Genomic DNA, 12,346 nt, shown 5'->3' with positions numbered 1-12,346 from the left:
GATTCATCTTGCTTTATTTGTTTACGACTAGCACATACTGATGACATTTTATTCTTCTATAATAACAATAGGTATCATCATACAGTCTACATACATGCCGTGGGCTACCCAAGTTTATTAGATCCATGTCGTACAGTGTGATTTGTAATGATCTTATAGCAGGCATGTTGCAGGCATTGAATGAGCTCTGGCCTCTTGATATTACATTCTGCAAGCAGCTAAACATTGTGGTTTTAACACTAGACGCAGAAAGATTCAAATAAGTATTTTTACCATGTGTGGACTTTATTTTTTCTGTACTTTAATTCCAAGTTAAACCACAAACAGACCAGATACCAGATTGAGGGACATTTTAGAGAAGTGACAGCAGAATTTAGACGTACATTTTCAGAGCGGATGTAAATGAAAGGTCTGGTCTGAATATAATATACGAGTATGAACAATGAACATATGATGATGATATCAAAAGATGCAATAGACAAAAAGAACATTCATAAATGGATTGATAAAAAAATTATATGTTTGAACAGATTAATCATAGAAATATCCACAAAAGAATAGTCATAATAATCATAAGCATATTTTTTTCTTTTTCCGTTTGTACACCAAAATAAAAAAGCCTGACTATATCACTGCTAAATACCTTTAAGTATTGTGGTATTCTGTCATGTTTCTACACGCCCCAAACTCGTAAACATCGGGGCTTAAAGAAACATTAATATCCATATTAACGACAGTGTGGTGGCTTTCATGTGCTTTCAACTCGTAAATACGATCTTTCCGACATGACTTGACGCACCAAGAGACTGCATCTGAAATCGCATACTTCCATACTATAAAGTAGGTGAAAAACAGTATGTGACTAAAGTATGTCTGAATTCACAGTAATCATAAAAGATAGGCAAAAAGTACCCGGATGACTACTTCATTCTTAGAGATTCTGAAGTGCATACGATGGACACTTTACTTTCCCATGAGGCCACGGTACAGGATTTGTGAATTGCAGTGAAGCAACACAACTGATGCTGATAGGTCACATGATAATGACAGTGGTGAATAACAATACATTGTAAATGTAGTACGTCCGGATTACATTCATACTACACATACTCGTAAATAGAAAATAATTTTTAGTCGTCTTGAAGTAATTACTTATTCAAAATAAGTACCTACTCAAGAGAGTATGCGATTTCGGACGGAGGCAAGCTTTGGGACATATCAAGTCATATAATTACGTCTTTACTCTCTTTACATGCATCCTGTCACCGTAAACTGGCCTGTCAATCAACTTATAGTTAACATCCTCGACATTTTATTTAAGTCAATTTCCTACCGCATTAGAGAGAAAAGCACGTTGATCTGCCAGTCGTGGATCTTTCTCATATTTTTGTATAATAATGCATTTAAGTTATCGGCCAAACGGACCTTAATAAAAGTTCACATAGTTGTAGCACTGCAGATTAAATATAACACGGATTACACTAAATAAATATTTTTAACATGTTAAATGTTAATTATTTGTCACTCAAATATCTATGGGTACATTTACATTGTATGGGGATTTTACAGTTAAAGACCCAAAGACCAAATATGACGAATGAAGACCAGGAGTCAAGATATGCAGTCAGTTGAAGAACATTTTACTGAAGAATAGATTACAGTTTCATCAGCAGAAGTCAGTTTCAACACTCAGCAAGGAGTTCGTAGGCCGCTCTGCCGTGCATTCACAAAACCACAGCAATTATACTTTACCCATGTCACTAAGCTACGTCATTACTTCAGGCTGAATGATTCTGATTGGTTAAGACTCAGATAAATCCATTGAATTGGCTCTATCACTCTCTCTCCTCTCCACTATAGCTGGTGTGTGGTGAGCGCACTGGCGCCGTTGTACTGTGGCTGCTGTTGCATCATCCAAGTGAATGCTGCACACTGGTGGTGGTTGAGGAGAGACCCCGACATGATTTTAAAGCGCTTTGGGTGTACAGTAGTACATATGAAAGCGCTATATAAATGCCTCATTCATTCATTCATTCATTCATTCAATCATTTATAAACTTAGAAAATTTCCACATATGGTTGTTCGTCAGAAGAATATCTCTATTGATTTTCTGGATGACAGATGGTTATTTCACCTCCCCTGCGTGCCTGTTGTTCATCTTATGAATGTCAGGTCCCATAACAAAAGAGTACACACACTGATACATAGATACACAGCTTCTTCAAGGTTGGATTTGGTGGAGCTTTGACCAGGAAACTTTCCCAAAACATACTGATTAGATATACTTTCTCTCAGTAAGAAATTCAGACAATATTCGTCATTATTCTCTAGTGACTGAAGATGAAAAGTACAGTAAATGCTTGAATAGTCAGTAGTCACAGGCTTGAGTGACCCCCAATGACCTAGGCTGTCATGGTCAGCTAGCAGAGTAAATGTATATATTTTAACAGGTGTAAGGTCTCTCACAAACATGTCAATCTTATAAGCTTGAAGAAGTCATTCAACTCGTAATAACTCGGTTACCAACCCCTCGAAGGATATTGAAACGGCAGTGGATTCTGGTATCCACCCCCTTCAAAACAACAACAATGTACTAAAAACTGAAAAGTTTTTCTTTTGCGTACAGACAACAACGTAGTCAAAACGATCGCTGTTCACACAGATCTACAAAAACAATTAAAAACGCTGTATTATGCTGCTAGGCCAGTTGGCGATGTCACGCTGTAAAGAAAAACTATAGATTGAACATGTAATATATATTTCAGCGTTTTCATAGATTCACGTTTTTGAAGTTTACACGGAGATGATAACGTTTTTCAAAAAAATTCAGCGCTTGGACCTTGAAACCTATTCTCGAGCCACCAAACACTGTTATCATGCAAATGAGCAGGCTGTAGCTCATTAAAGGTTTTCTGTTAGAATGGTGTCATGTTAGCGGCCCCTAAGTTAATAACTAATGATCTTTGCAACGGAAAGGAATCAATCAAAACTAACTTTAGCTGGACAATAACTTTATTCTAAAACTGCTGTAAAGCCAAAACAATCTGTTTCTTTAATTTCCTATTATCACTGTAAAGTTGCTTTGAAACAATCTATATTGTTAAAAAACGCTATATAATTGAAGGTGACTTGACTTAAAATTACTTGAAGAGATTTTCAAGTTCTTTACAACAAAAAATGACATACTGTCATAGCTAAAGCATTAGCTAAAGCATTAGCTTAGAAGTAGCTAATGCTAGTTTTATATTTTTATAAAACCATACGTTTCTAAGTTTCTAAATATCCAATGCTCACTTATGTATCCCACAAAGTTCAGTCAAAAAACGTGCACAATTCAGGCAAGTTTTATGACTTTGTGACCTGCATTTTAAATATTTAAGCCATTAAAAAAAGGATATCGAGATATAATTTTTTTTAACAAAGTGGGGGAAAAACAAGCCATATTTTACTTTCCGGTTATTCCTTTCCAAATGGGAAATAAAATAGTGAAAATGTACACGGAACAATCAACCATGCAATGCAATTAAAAAAAAGTTCAAATAAAATCAAAATAAATAATAACGACCTCAAAGAACCAAACAATATGCAACCATGGTGTTTAAAATATGTTTGTGAGGACATTGAAAGATGTGAGATTTTGAAATAATATTTTATTCAGATCTTGAACATCTAAAAGTGGCATATACAAAAAGGATATATGATTAATTAAATATTGATAAATGAAAATTCTGAAATAAGTTAAATAAACATGAAGATAGCCTTGTCATTGTCATGTGTATTACAAGATGATAAAATCTCATGTGATATGTATTCTCGAAAATGGGAGTTCCACATTGTACAAGAATGTCATGGTTCAAAAGGTTTCTGAATGAGTGTAGTCATGAACCTCGATCATTATCAGTCATACTTTTTCTACTTCTACTTTCACTTTAAACATTTGTTTTACAGATACTGATTTTCATTGTGCCTTGTAGTTAACAGCTGACAAGATACTATGGCCTTGTGTGATCATGCGGTGGATTGCTCCTCGTTGAGGTTTCTACCACAGAGATGCAGAAGGGTTTCTTGGTAATTTCTAGCCAGAAAGAAATACATGACAGGATCCAACACGCCACTCATGCATGTTAAAGCTGAGGTGATTCGATTTCCCAAATACAGCATTTGTCTTTCGGATTCTGACCTTGACATGTCCTCATGCTGTATGATAAAGAAAAATCGATGGATATGATAGGGCACAAATGCAATCAAGAAGTTAACCACTGTAAGTACGATCATTCTCATTGCCTTACGCTGAGTAGGTGTCCTTTCTTGAAAAGTCATTTGTTTGACTTTGCAAAATATGAGAATGTAAGAGACACTCAGGGTGACCAGAGGTATCATGAATGCAATAGCAGTGGACACCACTGCGCCGGTGGGATTAGTGGACTTCTCCATGTACAGCTGTTCGCACACTGTAACATTCTGCCATTGTCTAGTCGCTTCTTTTTTGGAGAACAGGACAGGCACCATGGAAATGGTCACCATGACCCACAAGACCGCACAGACCACTTTGGCATTCCTGGTCTTTCTCAGATTCTGAGTTTTGTATGGTAAGACGCAAGCCAACAGACGGTCTACGCTGATGCAGGTCATAAAGTACATGCTGCAGTAGAGGTTGACGAAGAACAGGAAACCTACCACGCGACAGGATCCTTCACCAAGAGGCCAGTTACCTTCTGACATGTGGTAGATCACTCGCATGGGGAGCACCAGGACGTAAGACATGTCCGCTATAGCCAGGTGCTTCAGAAACTCTTTGGATGGGGTGTTGTTGGTGTTGTTGTGGCAGAACACCCAAAGTGCCAAGGCATTGCTCGGGACTGAGAGGATGAAGATGACAATGTAGAAGGTTGCGAACAGGATGTTCTCCTCATGAGTGCTGAGGTAAATCCCCTCCACCGAGTGATTCAACATATTGCAGGTCTATTCTCTGTGACTGATCTGCTGTTTGCAGAACGGCAATAGTCAGAATAAGTATCATAGTCAGGTTTTAGCAATATTATTTTCACAAGAACTAAAGTGACACAGAAAAATGTATTTCATTGAAACATATTTCAAACATATTTCTTTGAAATTAAAAGATCTATTTATATTATATATAACTTAGCTACGATAATACTGCATGCATTATTATTATTTAAATCCACATAAATAGCAAGAGAGAAAAATATCCAGGGTATTTTTTAGGTAGTAAGGTGTGTGTGTGTGTGTGTATATGTATATATATATATATATATATATATATATATATATTGGAAATAACATACACTGAACTTCAAGTCCACCAATATTCAGTATGGTAAATGTTACAATCAATACAAAATATGAAATGCAAAACTATTTAAAAATACAAAACAAAATATTTTTAAATGTCACCGATGTACTTACAAGAAGGTTTAGAGACTTCCTCAGCTGCCAGCACATAATGATAAACACCTCGTTTGGCTATTGACCAACTCAGCTGAATGTCTGAGCTCATATCTGTTTCCTCATTTAGTCATATGCATTGAATTCATGTAGGAGGTATCACACAAAAATGACATTCACAGACACATATGTGTGAACTCCTTTAACGTAGAATCAGCCCTTTCACAAAATCCCCATTAACACACATCACCCTCTACTGGTCACTTTACCTACTGTATTTGATTATTACATTTTCAGAACTTACACTTCATATGACAAACATGGCATAGTTCAAATGTACTGTAAAGTTGAAGAATATACAGTAAAGTTGAAATGTGTGTCAATCCAGTTAGGTTTATTAGGTTATAAAATAATTGTAAGAAAGCTGGTCATATATAGTGTATCGACCATAAGTCTGGACATTCCTAAAGTAAATGTATTGTGTACACATTTTAGTAAAGTCATTGGAACTATAAATTAACACAAGCATGAGGATATTACCAATATTTGACACAAATCAAAACTTAAAACTTCATATTTTTGATATTTCAAAATAACCACCTTTTGCATATACCGCTCTGCACACATTACATACATTCAGTAAAATGTGTCCAAATGTACAGTTCACAACATGTTTCCTTTACAAGAATGTCACTAGAATGTCATTCCTATGCAAGTGTAAAGGTGTAAAAGACAATATATGTGATAAAAAACACAAGTCGCCTGAAATATCTGCCAAAATGTTTAATAGAAGGACTTGCAGTGTTGAAGTGGAGAAACCACAGCCGAGAGGCCATGTAAACGACAAGCATGCAGAACTTTATTGTTTTAATACCTACACTCTTTTGCACAGATTGCGTCTGCAATTAAAGCTATACAAAACCAAACATATTTATTTACAAAATCTGTCTGTGCAAGCATGATTTTCTTCTATTACATTCTCTCTCTACAATTTTGTATAGGCATGCATAGAAATAAACTTTGGTACAATATGTTAACAAAACTAAAGACAATCTCTGAAATAGAGATGTTACAGTATGTACATGTGAAGTAGAGAGCAATTTTATCAATCACTACAATTTTTAGTTTACATTTAGACATCAATACTCATTCATTTAAGAGCCATAGACTGCGTGGGTAAATCAGGGATTTTTTTTTTGACATAGGTAGGTTAAGCCAGGTATAACCTATCCTAAATGTACATAATGTCTAACACAGTATATATAGTCATTTTTAAGGATGTAAATTACAAACTTTGGCAAATAGGCAACTACTGAATAGACAGACAACTGTTCATTGCAAAACTGTTGTCAATTTATAACAATAAATCTTAAAGACATTGGCAGTGCATGTAAAAAAGACAAAGAAAAAAGAACAGACAATGTTTGACAATTTGTGTTAATGGTTAGTATACTTACAGTACTTTTCCACTTATTATGGCTACAACCAATGTCTGTCAATTTATTTAAAACTGCAAAATGAAAATAATCTACAATCATTTAGCGGATGCTAATAACCAAAACAGTGTTTACATACTTTTTACTAACTTTAATACTTATTAGCCTCTCTTCAACTTGTATGAAAAATAAATATTCTTTTCAAATGAAGTGCTCTGTAAAATTCTTGATCAAGAGCCTGCTCTCTGCAATTAAACGGTTTACTTTTTAAAATAAAACAGTTGATCTTTTTAAATGTTTATGATTTGCAGAGATTCAAGTTTAAAACACTGAATAATGGAGGATGGCCATTCAATTGAACAGAGAAAATAATAACATGCAATAGCCAAAGTCATGCCAAAACAAAGTTCACTCTCATGTAACAATATTATCTGTTCCAACAAATAAAATCACAAAAACAACTTAAAAAGTGAATCAAAGTAAATCAGGAGTGACTCCACCTCATTAAGAGATAAACAAATAGTTGCAAAGCAGCAAAGCAATTTACGCAGCATCCTTAGCGACAGTTACTGTTGGGATAGCTGATTTACCGGCACTCCCATTGTGCTGCCGACTGTAGCTGGTGAAGCTGGGTGTGTGAATGGTACGGATACTCTTCGCACTCTGACTCAACATAGTCGGGGACAAAGGGGAGTGGGAACAGGAAGAGGAAGAAGAGGTGGAAGGTCGACCATTTTGTGTCTGCATGGGAATAGAGAGGCCTTTAGTGCTGTGAGTGGGAGGGGCATATTTTAAAGAACCATTAGAAAGGGAGGGGATATGAGATGAGGGGGTGGAACTGGATCGAGAAGGAAGGATAGAAGATTTGCTAGTGGGAAGGGAGGAAGATAAAGGAGAAGAATTAACAATATTAGTAGAATCAGACTGGGACAAGCTTTTTCCCATGCTAGAGGAAAAAGCAGGAATTTTAGAAGCAGGCACAGTAGGAGAAGTGGATTTGGGATCTCCTCCAGATCTTTTAGCACTTCCATTAGCCTGCGAATAAAGATGCCAAAACACACTGATTGTCAACAAAGGGATCTTGATTAAAATATGCAAAATTTCTAAGCATGTTTAAAATCATGGATCTACAGTTATTCACGACAGATTATCAAAGACACAGTAGCTACATATATAAGTGAAAGTACTAAAGGCACACACAAAAAACTATCTGTCTACAAGATGAGAATACAGAAAAATATCACTTTAAGTAGACTGTCAGATGGAAAGGAGGGAAGATGAAAGATGGTAGGTTTATGAGTTTTAGAGTGAGTAATGCGCAGTGTAAGTGCAACCAACCAGTACTCAAGACCATATGAGGCTCCAGGAGGAATAGAGGAGGTACAATTTGGAAAGGCATCCACGGGATAATAGGGACAGAGTGGATTTATGGACCCTGGGCAGTGGGGCCAGGGTTTGGGGATTCCTCCAAGAGGTAAACAGGGAAAGGGTCCAAAAATGGGTTAAGTAGAGAAGCATCCTGACTTGCAAGGGAATTGTCACAGGCATTGGAGTGTGTAGGGGTTAGATGTCAGTGGTTTTTAGTTAAAGAGACCTTAGTCTAAGCATCCAACAGTGTTAGGTAAGCAGTGGCTGTAGTGTTTTTATATCTTTCTTTCACTATTGTAAAATTAGTTTGTCTTCTACAGCACCAAAGCCACAAGCAAAGCAAACATGCAGAAGCATTTGATGGTATTATGAGATAACAGTCAGTTGCCTTCGGTCACAGCCATTCAAAAAATGTAGCAGAAGAAAACGTCAACAGTTCAAAAACAGCTTTCGGCACCGGGCTTTTCACCAAAGAATGGGTTGTTTGGTCTCATCAGGTTCTTTGTTAGTTCATTTCCCTCTAAATATATCCCCTGCAAGAACTAACTTTTCTTTCCAGTGTATGCCTAGGTGTGTGTATCTTTTTGACTAGACAAGTGGTCCTATGATAAGACTACCTGGCGAAACTGCCTCTGAGAGTCCTGTAGCTTTTGCGGTTTTGTTGCCCTCTCTTTGTCTGAGGTGCCCGGTTGCTGCCGCACCTTGGCAGAAACAGGCATCCGACTAGTAGGTGAGACCACACTGGCATTCTGCAAAAAAGATTTAAACCAAACAGAAGAGAAAAGGGATAAAAAGAAAGAAACAAAAAATGAGAGCCATATTTTAGGGGGGTTTAAACTAAATCACAGCAAGACAAAGCTTGCACAGCACATCTGTGAACACTGTAGAGTATGTATACCAGAAGAGAAGGCATGCAAACCAGCCCAGAATACCAACAAAGGACTGTCTTAGAATCCACAAAAAGGAACCAGAAACAACGTGAGACTGTGGTTCTAAGACTGTGAAAGTTGTTGTGGCTACCTTAACCCAAGATTAGAGCACCATGAGTAAACACACAAAGGTTCATACATGAAACACCACACCAGAAATAAACACACCATATTTATAAAAATATGTGAAGGTGTTAAAAAGTTCAGATCCCAGAGTTGGTAGCCTCCACCACAGGAGAGGCTAAGGATCTGTAGAAGTCACTGAAAAGGGTGGAACTATTATGGGCAAGAGGAGAGGGACAGATCCATAGTCTTTGTTAAAGTAGTAGGAGCTAGAGAGAGACCTGGTGGGTGGGAACTGGTGTGACTGAGACCCCTGTAGTTGGTATGATGGCAGGCCGAGGAAGGAGCTGTGGTTTGGTCTTTTTTCGGAGACCAGGACCTTTACTGGCAGATGTCGACCTAGGAATCGAGGTTTTGGGAGAAAGTTTCTCTGAGTGCCCTGGACTCTCTCCAAACTTGTTGTCCTGAGTTTCAGGGTTCACCAAGCTTTCTGGGTCTTCCAAAGACTTGGGCCCCATTTCGCAAATTGTGCTTTCAAGTTGCTTTATTGTTTGCTCAAGACTGTCAAGTGTTTTGTAGGTACTCTTACGAATCTCGTTAGTTCGTCCATTAGGTTCCTGTGGATTTGGTTTTGAAGACTCCGTTTTGGAGCAAGCAATTTCAAACCTCTTGGTCTCTTTTTGTTGTCTGACAGTTCCGTCTGGTTCTTCCTCATCCTCATAGACGACAACCTGCAAAGTCTTTTTGCCCGTTTTGCTTCCAGCACGAATGGCTTGCGTTAAAGCTGCAAACTGTTTCTTGGGGAACTTAAACTTGAACTTCTTCTTTCCATCTTGCTTTGCATCACCATTCACATCTTCTAATGCCCCTCCCTCAGATGAAGATGAGGATGAAGTGTTCATGACTTGACCGTCTGTGACATCTGCAGAAGAATTTGAACCAGTACATTTTCCAGAATCTCTACCATCTCCATTCTGTTTGACCTGCAATCCTCTAGTCCATTCTTCTTCCTCAGTTTCCTCATTCTCCTCATCTATTCTTTCTTCTGCAAGCATCCGCTCTAGCTCCTCTTCACATTCAAAGACGGTAGAGAGGCGTTTGTAAGCTGAGCGGATGTCCATCGGCTCATCAAAAATAATGATAACTGGCTTTTTACTGGAGTTGTCAGCACCAGGGGAACCATTGGTATTGGCATTACCTCCTGATGCTAAGCCACTGTCAGAAGATGTACATGGTCGTTTGCTGCCAACTGTTACCGTCTGCACACTACCTTTCTTGGCGTCGACAAGCTGATGGTACTCTCCAGTGGACAGAGCTTGTACCCTGGTGTTAGTGATCATGAAGGCAAAGTTATCAGGAGGAGGCGGAGGTGGCTCTTCTCCTGGCAGATCAGGACTGAGAAAGGCCTCATCATTTTCCTCAATTTCTTCAAATTTCTTTTCCTTCCCCTTGGATAGACCAAACAGAAGCTTCTGATTTGCTAAATCCGGCCCAACAGGGATTGTTTTAGAAGGAATGTGTTCAGTGTCTCCAAAGGAGACTGGTGAGCAAATTGCTGTTGGAGACTCTACCCTCTCCTCTATGCTAACCTGCACTTGAGCAGCCTTGACCACATGAACTTTCCCTTTGGTTGGGCTACCTGGAACTTCTTCCAATGGAGAGGGTGGATTTGAATTCAACGAGGCTGAACGAAACAGCTGATTTTGGTGCAGAGAGCTAGAAGAGCTGGCTGGGCTGCTACTTTTGAGGGCACCAAATTTGTTAGTGGATACCTGCAGCTGGCTTTGGAATTGGTCAGAAGCATTGACATGTGACACCTGTGATGGGGGAGACTGTGATGCATCTCTACGCTCTGTTGATTCCTCTGATACTGACGAAGTCCCCTTGATCTGACCCGTGACATAGTAGATGACCTTAAAAGGTTAAAGGTCAGAGAAAAAAGAAAAATAAATTTCCATTAGTTGAGTTAATTCGTTATGAATCCTATCTGGAATTAATTATTAATAATAATATTTTCTACAATTGGTTTGGCCATTACTGGGTCTTTTGCAGGGACATACCCTTTGGAGTAACCTGATAGGGGAGCTAATAACTATTTTGGTGAAAGGGGATCTCATAATTATTTAATTGTGACTGATTGTCTGACTGATTGACTGACTGATTTTTTTTCAAAGCTTATACTATCATAACACTATCTTATCATACATTTTAAAATGTAGGAGTTTACAATAAGTTTATGATAATTTAGTCATTATAATAATAAATACTGCCGCTCACCCCAGGACTCTGACGAATTGTATTGTTGCCATTCTCGTCTGTGTCAGGATTCTTGCCATCTTGGTTTTCTGTATTCTGTGGTTTGTGGGGAAAAACATCACTTCACAAAGAAACAATCTCAGGCAACACACTACTCTAGACCACTGAAGAAACACGTTCTTTGATCATACATTCTATCATATCAAAATATGTTTAATTTTAAGAATTGTCATAGAATCAACCAAATTTTGAATCATAATGATGCCAATAATATGTTACAGCTGTAAATACAGACCATTTATCTTCTCTATATTAATGTTAGACATATTTTTAAATATGCAATGAATTGGATTAATCATTTAATAACCAATCATTATTTGGAGATAGGCTTAAGGAATTTGTGAACTAATCTGATTAAACAGCCTAAAATTACAGGTAACATTTTCACCAAAAAATGTAAACTTAATTTTAGAGTTGTAATGCATGTTTCCAACTTTTTCTAAAACTTTTTTCCAACAATAAAGTACTCTTAATACAATTTTGAGATCAAAAGTTTGTTTTCTGTAATATGTCACCTGTAAATAAGACTGCACAATTTTTAACAGAGATAAAATACTGTGAAAATGTTCTGTGAAGAGGTGCAACGAAGGTAAAGAGAGAAAAAGCGAGACTGAAAATCCATCAAATAGGTAAGGAGGCTTATATGTAGCAGGCATGCAGCAAAGTGAGAAGATCAAAGAACAAATTCTGAACTCCAGACTGCTAGCTGAAAATATCCTCTAAAATCCTCACGAATAAACCAAGTCTAAGCTACATTCTACTAATGCATATGGTTTGGAACGTTTCTAAAGAGAAAACTAGATGGCCACATTAAAGTAGGTCCTTAT

At 37.5% G+C, this 12,346-nt stretch overlaps 2 protein-coding genes across 17 annotated transcripts in view; both read right to left on the bottom strand.

Annotated features, from left to right (window-relative positions):
• Positions 1–3,632: 3,632 nt before the first annotated feature.
• On the bottom strand, positions 3,633–5,543 carry LOC306992864 (uracil nucleotide/cysteinyl leukotriene receptor). 2 transcript variants are annotated; one of them, XM_079602125.1, is made up of 2 exons: positions 5,429–5,543; positions 3,633–4,984 (listed from the first exon to the last, which is right to left on the bottom strand). In XM_079602125.1, the coding sequence occupies exon 2, from the start codon at positions 4,952–4,954 to the stop codon at positions 4,010–4,012; it is 945 nt and encodes a 314-aa protein (XP_079458251.1). In that variant the 5' UTR covers positions 4,955–4,984; positions 5,429–5,543; the 3' UTR covers positions 3,633–4,009. The 2 variants fall into 2 exon arrangements, with proteins under 2 accessions (XP_079458251.1, XP_079458252.1); XM_079602126.1 differs by having other exon boundaries at positions 3,641–4,981; positions 5,429–5,541.
• A 632-nt stretch (positions 5,544–6,175) lies between these two features.
• kiaa1217 (KIAA1217 ortholog) overlaps positions 6,176–12,346 on the bottom strand; it is a 124,072-nt gene continuing 117,901 nt past the window's right edge. For 10 of the 15 annotated variants that reach the window (XM_079602106.1, XM_079602096.1, XM_079602105.1 and 7 more), the window contains 4 exons: positions 11,481–11,555; positions 9,485–11,116; positions 8,829–8,960; positions 6,176–7,878 (listed from right to left, as the gene is read on the bottom strand). In XM_079602106.1, the coding sequence (XP_079458232.1) occupies positions 7,387–7,878; positions 8,829–8,960; positions 9,485–11,116; positions 11,481–11,555 (2,331 nt within the window). In that variant the 3' untranslated portion in view covers positions 6,176–7,386. The remainder of the gene's footprint in view (positions 7,879–8,828; positions 8,961–9,484; positions 11,117–11,480; positions 11,556–12,346) is intronic. The other 5 variants (XM_079602099.1, XM_079602101.1, XM_079602100.1 and 2 more) reach the window with 3 other exon arrangements.

This window comes from Phoxinus phoxinus (genome assembly GCF_949152265.1).
Source record: "Phoxinus phoxinus genome assembly, chromosome: 24".
Lineage (NCBI taxonomy): Eukaryota > Metazoa > Chordata > Actinopteri > Cypriniformes > Leuciscidae > Phoxinus > Phoxinus phoxinus.
Note: the sequence above shows the minus strand (reverse complement) of the source record. Positions and strands in the feature narration are given on the sequence as shown.